Source organism: Haemorhous mexicanus, chromosome 5, assembly GCF_027477595.1.
Source record: "Haemorhous mexicanus isolate bHaeMex1 chromosome 5, bHaeMex1.pri, whole genome shotgun sequence".
In the NCBI taxonomy this organism is placed as follows: Eukaryota; Metazoa; Chordata; class Aves; order Passeriformes; family Fringillidae; genus Haemorhous; species Haemorhous mexicanus.
This window is the reverse complement of record NC_082345.1, coordinates 4,323,416-4,344,717: the sequence shown is the minus strand read 5'-3', so window position 1 is coordinate 4,344,717 and position 21,302 is coordinate 4,323,416. Positions and strand designations below refer to the sequence as shown.

Sequence of the window (21,302 nt, the reverse complement as noted above, 5' to 3'; positions counted from 1 at the left end):
AGAGTAGAAAAATGGAATGTCTTTGCACACTTTGGGAGGTCACACAGAGAGACATTTTCCCAAGTGGCTTTGAAGACAGACCCTGGAGGGGAGCTGGGTGGATTGTTACATTTTGTCCCAGAATGTTTTTGCTCATGAATAATTTTAATCTTTAAAAAGAAGCATTAAAATGTGCACACTCCAAAAAATGGCTCATAGAAAACACTTCTAATTGTTGATACCTACATCAGTACGTAAAGCAATTTTTGAGTCTTCTCAGAATCTTAAATTTTATACCATGTATAAAAAAATGAATAATATATATTACATATTTTGGGGAAATGGGAAGAATTTTTAGGTGTTATTGTCAAGTGGTTCTCAGAGGCTGAAAGACAGACTGTCATTTTTGGGGAGACAGTGAACAGCACTGAATAGTTGACTTCTCCAAGCTGACGATTCCTTTTCTTGCACTCGTATGGCTTTGCTACCTAAAGGTCCAACTGTTGACCTGAACTCCATTTCCCAAGTGGCTTCCTGAGTTTTGAAAGAGAGGTTTGGATTGAAAGCTTTCTGAATGTCATGCAGTGGCTGTGCCTCAGTCCTTTGAGAGGAGACATTACACAGGGATACACCCTTGACATCCTCCCAAGACATCCATCCATCCCATCCTCATTGCACCACAGAAAAGTATCCTGAGGATGGGGAAAATCTGCTGCATCAGGGACTCCTTATCACTGCTGGGCAATCTCCCCAGTGCTCCTGGGAAGGAAAAGAGGGGAGGAAGAACAGAAATAGTTCTGGGTTGTTGTTGTTATCCTCGTCAGACTTCCTCAGTGAGGAAGAGCTCAAGCTTTTGGAGATGAGAGGTGGTGCTGGAAGACCATGTAGAGCAGTGGAGGATGGGTTGGGGTATTTGGAGAGGACATGGGGGTAATGTTGGTGCACAGAGCAGCCCAGAAGGAAAGTCTGTGCCTTGAGAGGTGCAGAGAGGGATGTGCCTGGCTGGCTAGGAGGTGATGAAGGTGCACATAAATCAGATATCAAAGCACGTCTGCTCTGGGGAGGCAAAGCAGGAAAAAGCTTTGGGATTCTTGTTTCTAGCATGTGAGCTGTCATCCTAACAGCCAGCTCTTTGTTTAAATCCCTGATGGTGACTGTGCTCCACAGACTAAATGCCTGGTACAGTCTTAATTCTTGAGGACCCTGTCATTGCACAGAAACCCAGCGTGCTGCTTTGAACTTGTTCTGTAGTGTGCCATTCCTCCTTTGATCCTTGTCTCCCAGCCAGGGGGAACCACATCAGCCCCAGTAAAGAAACTGGGGCCAGGTTTAGCTGCACATGTGGGCTGAGATGGAAGCACTTCTTGGGAGAAAATGGAAGATCTGCTGTTCTGGGCTCTTCAAGGGGTACCCGATGCCAAGGGTAAAGACAAGATCGGCAAAAAAATCTTTTTTACAGCTTGTTTTTTAGAGGCATGGTCTAACTGAATTTAAAAGAAGGTAACCAGCAGCAACTGTAGTGTCTCTATCAGATTTGCAAAATTAATCTTTCCCTTGGATCTCCACAAAACAACCCCAGACAAATGCGAGGAAAATCGCATCAGCAACATCAAAAATTTAAATGCCCCAATCTGGGAACAAATCAAAAAGAAAAATACCCCCAGGAAAAGTAAACTAATAAAATAACCTTCACAAAACCCCTACCCTCAGCAGTGTTTTAATCCAAAAAAGGGGGCAGAAAAAGCCACAGATTCCCTGAAGCCATGCAAGGCTTTGCTGGTGCCAGTGATTTCATGGGGAGGGCACTTGGCTGTTGCCCCGGCGGGCAGGAACATAAATAAAGCCACGAGACAGATCTCCATCTGCAAACAGAGCACTTCAAATAATGCCCCAATGCAACCTTGGCTTGGTGTGCCTCCAGCTGCCAGCAGCTCCTGAGCCACCTTTGGGAATTTTGGGCTTTCCCTGCGGAAAGTCCAAAACTGGGCTGGGAAAACGTGGATTTGGGGGGTGGGAATGCTGCGAGTGCAGCGCCGGGGCTGGGATTGCAGAGGAAGCTGAGGCCTCCAGCCCTGCACAGGAAGCAATCTTAGAGCAGGCCTTAAATGCCAGATTCCAGGCAGAGTTTAACTAACCACTGACAGCTCTGTAAACAAAGCAGGGACAAAAAGAGAACAGCTTTCCCTTTTCTGGTAGTCATTTTTGGTTTGGGGGCTGCAGGGGAATTCTGTAATAGTCGGCTTGATGGGATATAAACCGAGGCTGGGAAGGCTTTGTATATGAAGAACTGAAAAGGGGAAAATACTTCATGGACTAAATCCTAAAGAAGAAGGTAGGGCACGGGCAAAACGCGCGGATTCAGCTACAAAAAAAGTATTGCTACTCTTCCTTCTTTGAGCAGGATTTGTACATTGTTTACTTCCCCTGACTGCTATTTAAAAGCAGTGGCTTATTTTTCTTCTTTCTCTTTTCGTTCTTTTTTTTTTTCCTCCCCTCTTTCTCTTTTCTTTTTCTTTCTTCTCTCATTTTCTCATTGCTTTCTTTTTCCTGCATTTCTGAAGGTGGGGGTGGGAGCAGCCAGACGGGGACTGACTTCTGCAGAACTTTTAATTATCTGTGCAGCTAAAGAAAATAAGAACTCTCTTGTGCAGTGCTTTTATTGCTTGCGGTGAAAAATTGGAAGCTGGAAGTTAAAAATCCTGCTGAATTGTTGCTTTTGTTAGTGGAAAAGACCTGTGACGTTACAAATAGCTGGTCTGTGGCTAGCAGATGTATACAGTCCTGAGCTGGAGCATGTTGATTTAATTTTAACTAGGAAACTAAATGCAGGCATGGGATATGTTTATCCTACAAGACATTTCATTAATCTTGTTTATCTCAACAGTACTGAGGAAGTTGAGTTTTTTGATGGAAAAAGAAAATAGTTACAGCCAAGCTAAGACAGCAAAGCAAAACTAAATGGATTCAGTTGGTTAGATGCATCCCTTGCGTTTTCACTCTCATCTAAGTGATCCTCTCCCTTTTAGATTTGGATCTTCCCAGAGCTTGGAACACTTAAACACCCACCATGGATGACTTTGAACGCCGCAGAGAGCTCAGGAGGCAAAAGCGTGAGGAAATGCGCCTGGAAGCAGAGAGGTGAGTTACTGCATCTGGAAAATGGTGCTGGTGCCTGGCCTTTGATTAGCAGGGGCTATGAGAATTTCTGCCTTAACTTCCAGAGAGTCCTCGTGCTAAAGACATGTGCCAAAAAACAGCTTTAGCTCATGCTGTGGGGTGTGTGTTGTCCCATTTCCTTAGACTGCTGTAAAGGTCTGGCTCCTAGTTATTTTGCTACGTGGATAAATGTAAACAGCAAAGGTGATGGAATATGGCCATGTGAAATCATAGAAAGAAAAGCTCATCCTCAGGTGCTGTGTGAGTGCTGTGCAGAAGGGATTGTGTTTTTGGCAGATATTTATATATCAGATATCACAGATACTAAAGGTAAAGTTATAAGTGGAAAGGTGGGATGCACTTGGTATATGTAGTATAGCTTCTGTGTGAATTGCCTGCCATTCCTGTGCAGTTGCTGTTGTGTTTGTACTGCCTGTTGCTTTTTATTTATTTGCAGTCACTTTATGTGGGCAGCAAGAGCAGCATTTGCTGTCAGCTGTCACAGATCTACTTTGGTGAAATGAGAGCAGAATTTGATGTGGGTATGACGATGTCAATTTATGAAAGAAATACCATGAAAATACTGGCAATGACATTTCATTAACTAAACCCTGTACAGTTTGGTTGGCTTTAATGAAATTTCATGATTTACACTGGTTTAAGCAGGGAGAAAGGCTCCATTTATTTTTGAAATGCCCTCAGTGATAAAAAGATTTGATTTATCTTATTAACACTGCACAGATAAAAAAAAAAGTTATGTTTAAGCACATTTTATTGTCATTTTTGTACTTAATTCTGAATAGGGACTTCATTTTTGTTTCTTCTTCTTTGAGCAAAGCTGTTAAAGGAAAGGCTTTGGGGTTAGCTGGGAATAGAGGCCTTGGGTGGTCTGTGGAGGATGTTAGGGGCTGTAGTTTGGGAGTTTCTGTAGAAAAATGCCACTTGACTTCTCTTTGAAGGCCTCCAGGGTCTCATTGAGGATTCAGAGACTGCAGAGTGACCTGGGCATCAGCCACGTGGTGGGGCTGGTTTGGGCAGGCAGGGACAGCCCCAGGGCTTGGGGATAGCTGGCTCTGCCCTTGCCATCCCTGGAGCTGGAATCCAGGGTGTCACCTGTGCCCCATCCTGCTAATGGGAAGTGGCTTTTCCATGTCTGGGGTGCCTTGTTGGGGTTTAGGTGATGGAGAGGGTAGCTTGGTGGCAGCCTGGCCAGAGGAGAAGGGCTTGAGCCCATGTCCCTTTTTCCCCTAACCACTGCAGATGTGCTCCATGCCCTTTCCCACACAGTTGAAGGCTTTCAACAATAAATTACTGTATGCTAAATCTTGCTGTCCTCCCTTTGCTGCTGCCAGCTTCAAGCATTCAAGCACAATGAGTCAGACCCCTTAAAAGTCACAAGACTGCTTTAAAAATCTCAGAATCTTAAAAATAATTTAGTCCGGCCTTTTTATTTTTGGTTTGTCTTAACAGTAACAGAGCCTGATTCTCAGGTTGGGATGTGACTCTGGGAGCTGGGACCTCCCAGATCCTGCCCCAGAGAGGGCAAAGTGGGGCAAGAGCTGAGCTGAGCATCTGCCCCCAGTGCAGGGCTCACACAGAGGCAAGGGCAGCAGCACTGGGGCTGTTATTAACAAATGAATATGTGATGCTGCATTGGTTTTTGGCAAATTCAGATTTTTAGGGATTTGGGGATCATCTTTGCCTTTAATAATACAAGCACAACGTTGTCACATGTCATAAGCTGCAGAAATCTGCTTGCCAGACTTGCCTCTGAATGCTTTCAGGTGTTTTATGAAGTGGGTTGTGCAGTCCTAAAGCGCAGCGTGGAGGTTGGAAATGTTCCTTCCTAAGTTCTGAGCAGAGGCCAGTTCCCCAGCCCTCCCATCAGTGGCTGTAGCCCTGCTGAGGGGAATCCAGCACTGGCTGCAGGCATTTCTGCTGGGAGATGGAGAGATGGATCTCTGTAGGCTGTAACATGCTTGCCAGGTCTCCCATATACTGTTGAGGCTTTGAGAAGAACAGCAAAGCCAGAAATGCCAGCAGCCATTCCCAGCAGCAGTGCTGTAACTCAGCATTTTGCTGTTTCCTGGGATAAATGTCCATTGGGAGCCTGACTTTCTAGCTGGATGCTGTGTCCAAGGAAGACTGAAAGGTGAACATGTAGCAGCATGGACTCCTGCACCACATGCCCAAGAGGCTTGGTGCTCTCATGCCTTCATCAGAGCCAGAGGCTGTGGTAGGAGTGGTGAGGACACAGGAGCTGTCAGATTCCCAAGTGTCTGTGATGCTGGAGCCACTGATGAGCCACTTTGGAGAAGCTCAGTGTAAGCTCAGTCCTTGAGGGCTGGTGTTAGGTTTTGTGTTTTGGTGTTGTTTTTCCATTTTCCATGATACTTTTCTGTGCTGTGTATTCTGGGTTCATCTGCTTAGGACTGATCCTGAGCACTCATTTTGTCTTTTGAAGACCAACATTGCATTTCACCCCTGGTATGTGCTAGTAGTTCATGCAGAGGCAACTCAGATAAAAATTGACACCAACTCAAAAACAAAGTGACTTTTTTGCATTTTAAGTTCTCATCATTTCAAGGTACTTCAGACATTCTGGATTCCCCACACAGGCTCACTGTGCCCACCCAGAAGTGTTGTCCAGCCAGATTTATTTTATTTTTTTTTGCTGTTTATATTTGTCTGGATCTCTGGAGGCCTATCAATGTGTTTGGAGCAGCACTGCAGACCTGTCTGGGGGCACTTTTCCAACAGCAGACATGTGGGACTTTGTCCAGCTTTCTCCCAGGCTGTCAGATTTATGTGCTCAGCCTGGCAGGGACCCAGCAGCTCAGGTACCTTGGGGGGGAAGGAGACTTTTCAGGCACAGCCTGGGAAAGCCAGGACCAAGTTATGGCAGTGTTAACTTGTGCCTATCTGGTGTGCACTGGTCAGGTGTGAGCTCAGGGAGAAAAGGAAGATTGTTGGGGTGATGTGATGATGGGATGTGCTGCATCTTTAATTGCTCTGTGGCAAAGCTGAGGCTTTGTCCTGCTCCCCAGGGGCAGAGGGACTGCTGTGCCTGGGTTTTATGGAGCCCTGAGGTGCCAGCCTGGAGCCAGTGGGAAGCTTTGCACTGATTTCTGTGGACTAAGCCCTACCTGAGTTATTCCAGCCAGTTGATTGATGAGGCAGTGGCAGCCCTGAAAGGAGCTGGGTGCAGGCTTTGCCTTCCCAGCCACAGGGTACATTCTGTGCTGGAGTGTCAGGGCTGTCACAGAAGGGAGCTGCACGTAGCTGACAGGAAGAATCCCATGTGGAACTGGAGCACAGGGGACTGACTTCTTTCAGCAAGGGAAAAAACAAATGCCACCTGCTGCTTTGTGCCTCTTCCTAGGCAGTAAAAGATCTTGTTCTCTTGAACACAACCATCGGGTTTTGTCATTTTGATGTCGTAACTGATGCTGGAAGAATTTAGCCTGGAGCTGGGTAGAGTCTGTGTGTGTCTGCAGGGGTGGTGCTTTGAGTATCTTGCTGGTGCACTTCAGTCTGCTGCAGCTGCACTGAAAAATTGAGGTGAAATACTTCTTGTAATGACAACAGACCTAATTCCTTGACTGCAGCATAACTGAGAGCAAAAATAAGCCCCTTGAACTCTCTGAAAAGTATTTCTCAAGTTAATCTATTTAGCACTCAAGCTTTAAATTTACAAGTGGCTGCCTTGCCATTGTACCAGCAATGAATTTTTGCTTCTACTTTGTGACTGTTGTTTTGTTTGTGTTTGCTTTTTATTTGTTTGTTTTTGCTTTTTTAAAATTATGCCAGGAAGCTGATCCAATTTGCTCCATTGTCACATCATCACTACTGCAGACTTCAGGAAGGTCTTAGGGGCATTGTCAGGCTGGCCTTCATTTAGCTGAAGCTTAACTTTGAATCTGAACTAGAGATTTGCCCTGTGTCATGCTCTTCCCTAAAGGATTGCAGATCATATCCTGGGGAAGGAGAGATGTTGGTCATCCTGTTGTGAAAATATGGCAGAGAGAAGGGGTTAACTAGATCAATTAATATTAATTATTGCTAGTAATTACTATTAATAAATTAACCTTAAAAAAGTTATGTGAGTAGGACATAGAGAAAAATACTGCCACGAAGCTGATGGCTCCTGATAGCATTGATTTCTAAAGGCAGTGGTTAAAGATTTCTTTATTTTTATTTTTTTTTTTAAGAGATCCTACAGGCTGGGGATGGCAGCAGCCCTGCAGGAGGCTAAAAATCTCCTGGGTTAGTAAATTGATTAATGGAACTTCTGCTAAAACAAGACCCATGGTTAATCCCAACTCGGTACAACTGAAAAAGAAGTCAAGTGAATTTCAGTTTGGATCCCTGAAGGTGTGTAGAGAACCAGAAGGACATTTCATGTGCTTTTTGCTGTTCCTGTTGAGTTTGTTGTAGCTCTGGTAGCACACAAAGGACTGATTCACCAAGAAGGTCAAACCAGCAGGGTACATCTTGCAGGACAATGAGAAGCATGTTTCTTATCTTCTGGAGAGGTTAACACTGGACACATTTGTGTCCACAGCATTTTAATTCTTCTGGAGAGCAAGGCGGTGTCATCTTTGCCAGCCACAGAAAGTAAAAGATGCCCTTCTCCTGTCCAGGACTGGGAGGGTGTGTGTCCATGTCAGATCAATGTTGAATGACCACAAATAACTCTGGAAGCTGTTTTCATTCCTGCAGTGGAGTCAGCCCTGGTATGGGGTGTACATTAGTGAGAAATGTTAGACAGTTCTGAGTTTAGGAATTGTACAAAAATGGTTCCTCTCTGGTTTCCCTTTTCTTGAAACACTAGGAGTGGCCCATTTCTTGTTCTCAAGCATCTGGTTATGTTTTTATGAAGAGTTTTCAGAGATTATGCTTCAGGTTGATGTTGAGAAAAGGAGAATATGATCTTAAAACAAGTTTTCAGTGAGTGCATGTTGGAACATAAGGGAAGCTGGCTGCATATGTGTTCCATGTCATTTCCCAATATTCATGTTCTACTTCAGAATTGAATTTCCCCACAAGTTAAGCCTCTGTCCTCCTAAGGGCTGTGCTCCTGTCTATTCCAAGCCCCTTTTGCTGCTAGAAAAAAAACCTACAGTGGTTTTATCTCTCCATGAACTTCATATATCCTGAAGTTGCAAATATTTTGGGGATTTCTGTTTGTCTTTCTATAAAATACTCACTTTTTGCTAGACCTGAGACATGACATCTTCTGCCCAGGAGTTAAATATCGAGGCACTGAATAAATAAGATTAGAGATGTGTGAGAGTTGAGAACAAATTGAAGTAGAGTGCTCCAGCTGTTAATCTGTCTTCACAGCTGCCTGGAATTCCAGGACTGACAGGACATATTTGGATTGTTGAGGTGGGTTTGGCCCTTCCCACTGAATCTCTGTTGTGCAATTTTTGGAGTTCATTCTTAACCCAGGCAGAAAAGCATGACCCAGTGGCTCATTAAAACCTTCTCTACTGCAGGCACCCTCAAGTGAGAGTGGGTGCTAAAGAAATCTTTGCTATTGCAACACTTCAAATGCCCTGGAGGAAATAACCAAATGTATGGGAAGGTCAGTAGAATTCAGTGGTTAATATTTCGTGTTTTTCAGATTGGATTTTCTTTAAAATGCAAGAGAAATGTTTCATAAAAGCAGCTTTGTTCTTCCAGAGAGAGCTAGACATAGAGAGCATAGACTTCACAGAGCTGAACCCACTGCAATTCCTAAGCAGACAACAAAATCAGGTCCTTGGTATTTAATATAATCCAGATTTTGGATTATAGTATGTTAAAATCACTCTGTAATCTGGGTACTATGTGTGCTGTACCAGCCAAGCTTTCAGGAGGGCAGCTCCAATCTAGCACCCAGACAGTTGGCAAAATGCCCCGTCTTCCATCTCTTGGAAGCACCAAGGAATTTTGGAAATTACTGGCTGAAAAGAGCCTCCTCCAATCCTGTAAGCAGGTAACCCACCTACTGCCAGTGGAAAACCTGCCCTTTATTTCCTGCTGTAAATTTATTAGCTTTAACTGGGTCCTCATGAGCTGGATCTTATTTAAATATCTAATAAATGCAGGCATGGAGACACAGATTTTTGTGCTAATTATTGATAATTCTGACAAGCATGCCTGCTTAAATAGCACCATGTGAGGAGCAATATAACATGGAATTTTATCATGATTTTCAGGATTGGACCAAAACACAAGTACGGCACAAAGAAAATCATGAGTCTGAAGAAATATAGCTGATATAGCACAAATAAGTGTCAATGGCTTTCCTGCCATGTTTATGTTGAAAAATTACACCTATTTAGTATTTTAGATGCAAATCTAAAGGCCAGGGCAGACTGCAACACTCTTGCATCTCTGCCCCTTCAAACAGTGTAAGTCATATCTGCCACCAGAATTTTCTCATACAAAAGCCTTCAGATGCTTGAAATGCAAAAATGCTGTGTTAATGAACACTGGCCTAAGGCTGTGAAAGCACAGAGGCTTCAAACTTCCTATGCCATCCACAGCAGGGCACGTAGCTTAACTTCTGTTCACTCCACATGGCAGAGACCAAGGGCATTGCCCTAAACTGACTCAGAGCTAAAAAAGGTTCTGTTCTTGGTCCCTGGCCTACTTCTGTCAGACTCTCAGGCAGGGGAATCCCTATATTTCTAGATTTCTTCCTAGACAAAAAGGATGTAGCTGAGCTCTCAGCTGCTTAGTCATTTTCCATCTGTCTGATATGCACAGCTAGGGAAAGTGGCAGAGTTAATTTAATTCATTGTAAAAAGCCTTCTCACACCATAGGATTATGTTTACCTCATCACACAAATGCATGTGCTTACAAATGAGTTGGCTGAAAAATCTACATTAACCCTTCTTTTGACTAAATGAGGCCTTATATTTAATAGTGATGCTCAGCAACAAATTTCATTTAGTTTAAAGAAAAGCAAAGGGGGAATACTGTGTTGTTCCCATGCAGAAGCTGATGGTTGAATATCCCTGTGCCTTAGGAAAAATTTTAAAAATTACTCTTCAGGCAAATATGATTGATAGATTTACCTGCAGTAATGTACTCTGTAGGCTGTGTCTGTGTGTTCCAAGGACCTGGACAGAAGAAGAACTAATGTCAACCTTTAAAACTGCAAATTTGCAGACTTGGAATGGTATCTCTTAGTTATTACATTTAAATGCCTTCTTTGAAGAAAGCAAGAACATTGTTGAACTTAATTATGTTACTATTATTCAGGGCATTCTGGGCTCAGAATGGTAGAAATTATCAGGCATGAGAGAAATTGCAGTTATTGCTCAGCTGTAAGACTCTTTAAGGAGTGAGATGAAAATAAATTTAGCCAGAGTATTTCTAGGAGCATCTGCTTCTCAGTGTGAGTTTGCATTTTATTAACGTCTTTATGATCTAATATCTGAAATTAAACCAGATAATCAGAAGATGAGATTTCCCCTTAAAAATCTGAGGCCAGCTGGTTTGCAGGGATAATAGATGAAATGAAGTCAAATGCTAACAAGTTTCACACACGAATAAGCAGAGTTATGTAAACACTATCAGACTGCTGGCAGCCTGGGCAAAGCCATCCCTTCACAGCTCAGTTCAAAGAACCACAGAGGAAAAATGTGATTTACAAATGAAACCCCAAACTGATTTCAACTTGCAGAAGCATCTCATTTGGTCAATTAGCTCCTGCATTTTTGGCTTGGTGCCTTTAAACAAGTTTTTAATTACTGAAGATAAATGTTTATAAGTGGCTTTATTTCTCTCATCGTAGCCTGCTCATTAGCTCGTGCTAAACAAGGAAAATCCCTTTGCCAGCAGATTGTCCTTGCCTGATCAAGGTCTTTCATAGCATGAAGGAACTCATCAGGTGGCTGTGCTTCTTGGGCTAATTAATTCATCAGCACACAGCTCAGGAAAAGTTCCTGGCCAGAAAAAAGGTCAGTGGGCAACCAGACCTTCAGAAAGAATCTGGTGACAGCAGAGTCCCCAGGAGCCTGAGCAGAGGGTCAGGTCAGCACAGTGGTGCAGCCACAGATTAGGAGCAGTAGTTGTTGGGTTGGTGTTGCAGCTGAGCCCTCCCCTTCCTGGGGAGCAGTGAGGGCAATGGGAAGTGGAAAAGTAAGCAGGATGCATTTCTTTTTGTTTATTGGAAAGTATAAACCAGTGGGTAGTGTATGTGACAGTGAAAGGTTAGCTCCCCCTTTGACATTAAGGAAATATAAATAGATGCTGGTTGCTCCTTTTTATGTCAAAACTTGTTGGTTGGGCCAAATGAACTTGCTTATTAATAGTCTTTGCTAGATAGTCTTGAATAAAAGGCCAGAAAGTTTGTCATGCTGGCACAGAAAATCAAGGGAAGGCTGCAATTCAACAGCAAGTTGTGACTGTCTTTTGGTTTGGGATTTTTTATTTTTTTTTCCCTAACATTTTTCTAAAAACATGCCTCAGTTTCCTTTAGGGTAGGTTGTGACCCATTTTCAATGCAGACATAATTGAAGCAGACAGCAAGGACTGCTCTAGCAAAAGTTATCTTCTAGGTGGACTGTGCTGAGACCAGAAGAGGTGTTCTAAATTGGTACCCAAAAGCAGAGCTGCTTCAAAAGTTTGGTTAAGTTACATCTCCATACTCCTACTTTCCTCTTCCACCAGCTTGAGACCACATTTTGGTGTAGGCAACATGTTGGTGTATGCATTGATTGATGGAATTGAGCAAGTACTCCCTTCTTAGTGAGACCTCTTTGACCTGATGCATGCATATCATGGCAAATTTTAAAGTCAATAAAGTGCAGAGTGGAAAGAAACCAAATCACCATGACTTGATTTACTGTTTGTCAGCTGAGCCTCTCTCAAGGCAGGTTTTATTGTGACACAGCTTGGGAGGGTGAGCACAGTCACATTTACCCTGGGAGGTTTGCACAGATTTAATGCACTTGGTTGCAATCCAGGTTTGAGGTAATTTTTCTCTATTTCTGTGCACAAGCAAGGACTCTGTAGCTGTGATGCACTTCTAAAGTCTATGAAACTTCTATGAGAACATTGACAGTTATGTGTTCACAAGACACATCTTCCTACCACCAGGCAGGTTCCTATGTGTAATGGCTTAATTTGGAGAAATATATCTTTTGAGCAGAATTCCAATGAGCAGACAGTGTTAACAGGAGCAAGCTGGTTTCATTTATAACACTGTCAGCCCTCCAGTGATAGGGAGAAGATCAGATACTCAGTGTATCAATCCTGGGAATTTCTGAAAGGCAGAGTTATAATTACAATGGTGAGAAAGATATAGGGCTGAAGTTGGCTCCAGAGCAGAATGCTTACTTAATATAAAGAATAAAACTGTTTCCATCTGTGTTTTTTAGCAGAGAAAAGAAATATGGTGGTATAAATGGCTTTAAATGAAATGGACCTTTTGGGAGCAGGGGAAAAACAACAAGCAAGCAACCTCACAAATTTGTTTTTTGATCCTCACCTGAATTCCAGAACTGTTACTCAAAACTTAGCCATCAGATTTTCACAGAAATGCTCACAGCTGGGACGTGAACCACCACCAAAGGCTGCCTTTATACCTCCCACTTTCAGTGCTATCATCATCTCAGAGTACCAGAGCACAGCAGAGAAAGCCCTTCCCATAATCCATATACAGAAGGGTTTTTGTCCTTGTGCCCCCTCATGAGATGATTATACCACTGTATTGGCATGTCACATCATGCCATCCCTCAAGATGAAGTCCTCAACCTGTTTTGTCCCTTTCTCCCACATAGAAAATATTTGGTTAGAAATGAAAACAAAAAAAGAAAATGGTGTGTATTTGCACAGGAATAGGATGACGTAGTTTCTTCAGAATAGGTTTCCATGACTAGCCTGTGATCACCAAGCTGAACAGCCTCAGAGCTTTTCCAAGTTCATTTTCAGCCTACACAAAATGACAAGCTTGTTCTGGGCACTGTTGCTGGGATCATTCCCGAGATTCTGCAGCAGCCACTACTTCAGTGTCTTAATAAGGCAGTACCAGAGCTGGGGAGGGCAAGGAGATGGATTTTCTAAACACTGGCTACACAGGGATTCCTTTTATGGTCCAGCTTGCACAGTGGGGTTTTCCTCTGAAGGTCAGAGACAGGGATGACAAAGTGCTTCCCACTGCAGCTTGCTCTTTGAGTGCAGGCATCATTTGTCTGGTGCCACACATGCAGGCTGTTCTGAGAAGGAGAAAGAAACAGTTGGGTAGGGAAGTGTGGAATGAAGGGGGAAAAGCAGGGCCTGAAGTTCTGTGTATTTTGCATTGGTGCTCTTGCTGCAGGATGGATGGATTTGTGACAATCATGATGGATGGATTTTGCTGTTATTTCACAAAAAACATCTCTCAGAATGTCCTCTGCAGGATTTCAGGGATCAGGTCATCCCACAGCAATACCAAGGGCAGATTTTCATGTCATGGCCATGAATTTGGCTCTTCCTTCTCCCAGCAAAATGAGATAGAGTGCTAATGACCTTTTCAAACCAGTGAGTTATGATAGCTGGAGGGCTTGTCTGTGCTGGAATGCCACTAGAGGAATTTGTTTAAGGAAAAGATTTAATTCCACCCCCCCTTCTCTCTTGTACAAGCTAGAGAGTCTTTTCTCTCATTAGCATGTAATCATCTTAGACTGGAGGATTGAGTAAGGTCCTTCAGGGCTATAGTCTCATTTCTTACCCAAATTTTTGATGGCATGGATGAGTCATTTCAATATTCCTACGAGAAGGAACATATTGGTGATTAAATTAATATGAGAAAACCTCCTACTAAGTAAAGAAAATATCATCATGTTTTTTCAGGCCTGAGTATAAGTGGAGGATATACATAAATTGAATGAAGAAAATATATCTTCAAGGCAAACCTGAAATGCTCAGGCAAATCCAATGGACTTGAAATCTAATTTTTAGTTTACTGATTATTATCAGATGGCCTAATACAGTATCTAATAAACTATGGAGATAATGAAAGACTTCAGCTGTTTCACCAGCTCTGACACTGTTTGAGTAAAGAGAAGTGCTTGAAGGTGTTGTTTTGGTGACTCATATCTTGAAAGTCTAACTTTCTTCATCTGTTTCCCTGTTGCTTTGCTGGCTCCATCCTGATCTCACCTATGGTGCTCACATCATACTTACAATGAGATCCTGATGTGCTGCCTTTGATGTCACCATAGGTCTTGTGGTTATGCTGACTTTGGAGGAAATGTGACTTCTCAGTCTGTTGGCTGTGTGGTTTTGCTGGATAGAATATCTTGCTTTGAGGAGATAAAGGCATAAATGCACAGGAGTGGAGCAAAGACCACAAAACATACAGTTTAGCTGATGAAAGCTTTTTCATTCCTGCCTTTGCTCGGAGATAACAGAAGAATTCTGAAATTCAAGCGAATAGAAATGAAAATGTTTTAAAGCAGGGTAGATCTAGGAGGAAAGGGTTGGCTGCCAGTTAAACTCAGGGGACCCATTTAACAGGCCATGTCATACACTCAAAGCTATTCCATGTCAAATTGCATTCCCTTTCAAGGCTTGCCCTCCTTTCATTCTGAATCCTGATTTTGGTGGTTGTGCACGTTTAACAATTCCTCAGGATTTGAGGGCTTGGTGTGACTGAGAGCAGGGCTCATCTGTCCCATCCTCATTCTACTGCTGGCAGAAATTCTGGTAAGATGTCTTGGTGACTAGCAATGACTTTTCCATCACCAGCCCATCTTCATTTATTTATTGGTTGTTCTTCCCTCAGCTTGGGCTGTACCCTGTCATCAGTTTCGAAGCCAAATTCTTTATGGAAGTCAACAGGGAGTCCCTGCGCAAAGGGAAATGACATAATGTTGCCCTTTAGTCCTACCTACAGAGAAGCAGGCTTGGGAAATGTACAGATTTTCCTAATTAGCCAGCACTGAATTTACAGCATGTGTTCATTTTCTATTGACATCCGGCAGCAACCCAACACGTTGTAAATTCGACCGTTCGTATTCCAGACAATTGTTTTTAATCAAAATATTCTGGATGTTGTCTTTATTTGCCTTGCATATGGTAAATGTTGGGGTCTTCAGTGCTCTGAGGTAAAGAATGTGCCATTTTAATGGGCAACATGGAGTGTTCTTAGCTAAAAATGTTTCCCTGTCCCGTTGGAGTGTGTGATTTTGTAGGCTGCCACCTTTTACACCACCAGTAACTGCATTTTGCTGGAGATGTGTGTTTCTATAGTTTGTGAAACACTTTTGATGTGAAAGATTCTTCTGTAAATGTAGGCTGTTATCATGTGAACTGTCACCTTCCACAAGGAAAGGGTTTCTCTGTTCATGGCCTGCTTCTGCAGGGCTTTCAAGCTGTTCTTCTGCAGCACAGGATAAACAGAGTTGCAGAATGGGTTTAAAACTGAGACAACCTCTTTGCCAGTTAGAATTCAGACTCTTTCAAGCTTAAATGCTTAATTAGATGAAGTAAGGATGTAAGCATAAATATAAAGAAATCTGGCCAGAGCAGACTGCTTGAAAGGTAGCTGAAAGTGATTCATTCTATTGGGAATAGTAATGCCATTTTTTACTGCCTTTGCTCCTCATTTTAGCACTGAAGTGCTTCTCATGATGAAAACTGCTTTGTACACCTCTATAACCAGAGCTTCTGGCAGTTTGTCAATTATTTACTAAATGTGTGTGTGTGTATATATATATATATATATACATATATATATATAAAAAATATATATATATATATATATAAAATCCTTTTAGCAGGGTGGTGCTGCTCCTTTAGCTTTCCAAATGGGGAGTGAGGAGGGACTCAGCCACAAGCCTATCAGAAGGGATGTAGTAATGCTTTTTGCTTGCCTCTGTGCTGACCAGATCTTCTCCAGGCTGCAGAATTTGGAGACTGATGTGCAAATCATCCAGGCCCACAGCTCTTAGCACCTGCACTTTGGTACAGGCCACTTTTGGAAGGAGAAGCCATGAAAAGCAGCCTTGGGCACAGACTTCAGGAATCATTCTCCAGAAGTTTTAAGGTCTTTGAAGGCTGGCCCACCTCTGTTACATCTAATAAGGACTCTGTGTATGTTTTATTGCAGGGAAAATTGCATGTGGAGCCATTGCTTATCTCTGCCACTGGCTGTTGGCTCCTGGATGTTGATAGGGAGATCTTGCAGTGTGTCTGCTGATGATTTCTCCTGGCAAGGGAGGCTGATTAGGTGGATAAACTGATAATGCTGGGCCTGCTGGCTGTTGGATGGCTGGCACTGAATGGCATGAGGAGATTTGCATGGGCTGCAGGGCTTCTATGGAGCAGCTGTGTACTTAGTAAACCTCTTCAGAAGCTGGAGAGGAGTAACACCTCCTTGTAACCCCTTCCCACCTGGATTTTGTGGGATTTCACCTCTACAGGTTTTGTTTGAGGAGGCTGAAGGGTGTTTAAAATGCCTGTGCAAGCTTTAGAGTCACATCTTGAATGGTCAGTGGACAGGGCACTTTAATGTTGCTGAGCATGTGTGTGAGAGGAGGACGTGGGAGACATCTGGAGACTTACTCTGTCCAAAACTAACAAACATGAGGCTGCATTTTTGGGAAAGCAATCAGAAACTAGGGCAGGAGCAACACCAGACCCTTGAACTGGAGATGCTCTTCTGCCATTTGTGAGGTGGATTCATCATCTGGGACAGCAGCTATGGCCATATCAGACAGTATTCTTTCCCCCTTCCTTTCCTTTCTCTTTCCCCCTTTCTTTCCTTTCTCTTTCCCCCTTTCTTTCCTTTCTCTTTCCCCCTTTCTTTCCTTTCTCTTTTCTCCTTCCTTTCTCTCCTCCTCTTAAACCAGAACCACGACCCTGTTTCTTGTAAATGCACCTTTGTCATCACAGCTTTAGGCTGTCATAACACATTTTACCTCAAGCTCCATCTTTAATCAGTGTGTGGCAGACCTGGGAATAGAGGCCATGGCTCAGCCACAGGACCTCATTGCCTCTCCAGGGCAGAGAACAGCTGGCAGCTTTTTTACAGAGCAGCCTGCTCTGCAGTTGGCTTGCAAGCTGTTTTTGGGTCCCACAAAGTGGGGCAAATGCCACTTGAGCTGGTAACAAAGAGCAGTCTGAGCCTCAAAGGGCACAGAACTGCCTGCAGCCTGGTTCAGGCAGAGGAGGGGAATGTGGCAGCTGAACCTGTGCATTTAGTCAATGTTGGGAACAGATAATAAATTAAGATTTTAGGGGTGAAAAAAAGAGGTTGCTTATGTAACCCAACTGTATTTGTTTGACTTCCTCCTCCCTAGCCTCCTTCCCATTATTTATCAATTAAATATGCTGAGAGCAGTGAGCTGTTGACCACAAAATCAGGGAGGGGGGCTGTGGGGGAACAGTTGTTATCCTGTTCCAAAAGCTATAACATGGATACCAGAAAGAATGAGAGTCAGATGTAGAGGATGCTGTTGAGTTGCCATTGGTAGAACAGAATGTTCTGCACTATCCAGCCATGGTTGTTGCTGTGTCTAAAACCCTACACCATGAGGGAAATGTGGATGTCAGTCTGGAGCTCTTGTGGGGTTTATGGGCTCCTCATTACGTTGCTACTCTGTGTGTGATAGATTATGCTGGCATTTAAATTCCATGCCTCCAACCAGCTTATTTTGCTGCAAAGACTTTGCTTCCACTGAGAGTTGCATGCAAGTGAGGAGAGTCTTATCACTCAGGCACTCCAAGGTGCCTGTTTGCTGTTCCTGCTGTCAGCAAAATTCTGATTGACTTCATTACAAAAACTGGATTAAATGCTTGTAGGCTTGTTTTCCATGGAAACCTGGATGCTGGTGGGGAGAGAGTGCTGAAAACTGGGAATGCTTACCCCAAACCCTTTGTCATGGATGAAACTGAAGGGGAGGGGGACAAATTCTACATTTCCTGCAAGGTGACAATGAGCAGCTCTGGCTTTCTCCAGATGGAGAACATTCTCTGATGATTGCTCCATTGAGAAATAAGGATAGAGGCCTTGCCTTCACTGAGCTGTGACCCTGGTGTCCCTAAGTTGTGCTTAGTGATTCCTCCTTTGCTGTATGTACTTCAAATCAGTGGTTTTCAGTATTATTTGGAGTCACAAATTGGAAACCAACATCAAAAACTTAAACTAAATATGACCTTGAATGTTGTTTAATCTGTTATTCTTTTCCTGAACAGCAACTCAGTCCAAATAATGACTTCTAAAAGTCTTTTTAAAATTCAAATATTAACTTGAAGGAGCCAAACTGAAACCAAACCAAAGCTGAGCTGAAAAGTACACATCAGTTGAACTTTATGAGCAGAGCTGTACTGCAAAGTTGCTTACACATGTGCAGTGAAGGGAAGGACCTCTGCTCTGAAATTCTTGCTGTCTTAATTCACACAGGGTGTGCACAGCTGATTGGCAGGGAAATGGCAGAACATACAGTCAGGCAATTACAGATAACACAAACTGTGGTCAGGACTCATCAGATTGACTGTGGAGCTGTTGGCAAATGTGACCCAGACACAGGGATTGCACTGGAAGATGGGTTTTATAGGAAGAGCCAGAAAGGAACAAAGCAAAATCTCTCACCTACTTCTAGACTGCAGGATGTTACTGCTTGCCTGAGACAAAAAGGAAGGACACAGTTCCTGGGGAGAGTTAAGGTGGGGCATTTGTGACCCTCTTAGACCCATCTAATGGGACACATGGCCTTTGTCATGTGCAGGTGTGGGGATCCCTCACCCCACCTGCATCACAGGTGTACCTTGCTCTAAAAGTCATACCAGCAGTGGCTGCAATCCACTACCATCAGTTACCTAAACAAAGCCTCCGTGGATTTTAAAAGTATATTTACAAGCAATTTTATTTTTCCTTGTTCAAGGCTGAAGGGAACCAAAACAATAAGGCAGCTGGCAAGTACTGGGAGTGATCAGACCAATGCTAGTTAAAAGATTTAAAAGAGGAAGAACACATTAGGAAGAGGAAATTTTTAAAGCATCTCCCATCAGCTGAGTTGATGACTCTGCCACAGGTGGTTGCCCAGTGGTGCAGGATCATGTCCAGGGTGTGGGGCTCCTCCTGAATTGTCCCAGGCAATCCTGGCTCCAGACTCTTGCTGTGAGAGAGCTCCTGGGCAGTCAAGGCAGGGCTGAGACATTTGCACACTCTTTATTTCAGCCCAGCACCTTGCCCTGCAGCACTCTGGTGTCAGCCTTTATGGCAGTGGGTATTTGGCCTGTGATAAATGTACCAAGGGGTTTTTTCTTCCCTCCCTTGAGTGCTTAAAGCTCCATTGTCAGCATTCAGGAAAGCTGTGTTTAGACTGAGTTGGAAACGGGTACCAGTATGGCTAGCTGACGCAAGAGTGGTTTATTTTCCATTTTAATAACTCTTTAAACAGGTCCTGCATTTGTATGTAGCTCCTTTGTTGGAATAAAAATCTTTGTTGGAGGCTACCAGACAGCTATAAATAGCTGTCGTGAGTATTTATGCTGAGGATAATCTCAGGAGAAGATATTTTTAACTTTGCACATTGTTTAGAGTAGGAAATTCTTTTAATGCCCACATTTTCCATTCCCAGTGCCATTAGCTTTTCCCCACCCCCTCTTATGATGTGTGCCTCGCTCGCTCTTTCTCCCTCTTATTTCCTTTAAGGTTCAAGGTTACAGCCAATCTGCTCCAGAGGCAGACTTGAGTTTATTATTATTTTTAAAGGAAAATGCTAACTTTGGCCTTTTGTGACTGTGTGGGAATTGAGTTCATTTCATGGGGCTATCAGAATGTGAACGGGATATCTCACCAGGCTGTCCCTGTAAACTGGGTAATGAATGAGCACTTTATTTCTGTTTCTCTCCTGCATGGAACTCATGTGCTTGTTAGAATAACAGGGGCCAATCTATTTTATATTCCCACAGAAAGTATTCCACTTTATTTTGGCGAGTTTGTGAGAGCTGCTACTTGTACCAATACTTAATGCTGGTCCAGAAAAAAAAAAAACCAAAAAAACCCCAGGCATAATGCTGAACTAGGCTGGCAACTTAAAAATATGGTCCATAACAAAGCTTGTTCTTACACAAGCCAATACACAATTTCAATCTACAAAATCATCCAATATGTGTTAAATTGAAAGTGAGGTGCAGACTGTGGGCCAGATTGAAAGCAGGTAAAATTTGACACAATTTGATGGGCAGCCTTTGAGAGAAGTTCACTGTTTACCTGTGATGCAATCTAGTCAGGCCTTTTTTATTTTTCACAATTCTCTTTAGTCTTAAAAGAGACTGACACATGCAAAGCCCAACAATAAATGGGAATTGGGTACCTTCTAGGCAGGGGAAACCTAGATTGTCAGTATGAAGGATTATTTGTCAGCAAAAAATATGTGAGGTCTGTCCTGTACATAGTCAGATTTTAAAAGGTATTTCAATACCTCTTGAGATTTGCCTTTGAAATCTCTTTTCATCTCATGGGGCTGCACAAAAGACAATCTCTGTGCTCTTGAAAACATCACCCAAGCTCCCTGCTACTGCCAGCAGCCCTGGAGCATCTTTTAGCCTGTATGAGGGGATGGTGTTTTTTGAGATGAAAGATGTTTTAAGCCTCTCTTTCTCTGCACAGTTGATAAGGATTTGTAGCCTGTAACCTACCTGCCCACGTTTGTAAAGCAGTGCTGTTGACTTCATGGGAACTGTATTTGTGTTTTTGACTGCTCGTGTTACTGTTAATTTGACTATTTAATTTGTGTTTGCCACATAAATATGTAGGTAGATGTGCACACATACCCTGCAGCTTTGAAATGCTGCTGTGCTGGAGGCAAGGGCTGGTGGCCACACACCTCATTTGCTGCACTAATGGATAAAGAAAATTAATTTTGAGGACAGGAAAATTAAGAAAAAAACCCCTTCACTGCAGACTGTACCTCTATTTGGCCTGCTGAGTGAGCAATGCCATAATCACAAAGATCTGGGCTTAGTTTCCCATCTGTAATGTTGTTTGCCTGAAGATCAGAGGTTATTAAACATGACTACTAAACAGAAAAAGTGACCTTCCAGGCTATGCAAATGTCAGAGAAGGGAGCTTGGTGGGTGGAGAGAGGCTGAGTGCTCGGATAGACCTTGCTGGGGGAAGTGTGGTCTGTGCCCAGGAGATCAGCAAAAGGGTTGGGACCTGCTGCCTCAAGGC

At 43.2% G+C, this 21,302-nt stretch overlaps 1 protein-coding gene across 7 annotated transcripts in view; it reads left to right on the top strand.

The window, feature by feature from the left end:
* Window positions 1-21,302, top strand: part of CALD1 (caldesmon 1) — a 173,647-nt gene that overhangs the window by 85,714 nt on the left and 66,631 nt on the right. For 6 of the 7 annotated variants that reach the window (XM_059848053.1, XM_059848052.1, XM_059848050.1 and 3 more), the window contains one exon: window positions 3,006-3,117. In XM_059848053.1, the coding sequence (XP_059704036.1) occupies window positions 3,047-3,117 (71 nt within the window). In that variant the 5' untranslated portion in view covers window positions 3,006-3,046. Of the gene's footprint in view, window positions 1-2,026; window positions 2,312-3,005; window positions 3,118-21,302 lie in introns of those variants that run through there. The other variant, XM_059848051.1, reaches the window with a different exon arrangement.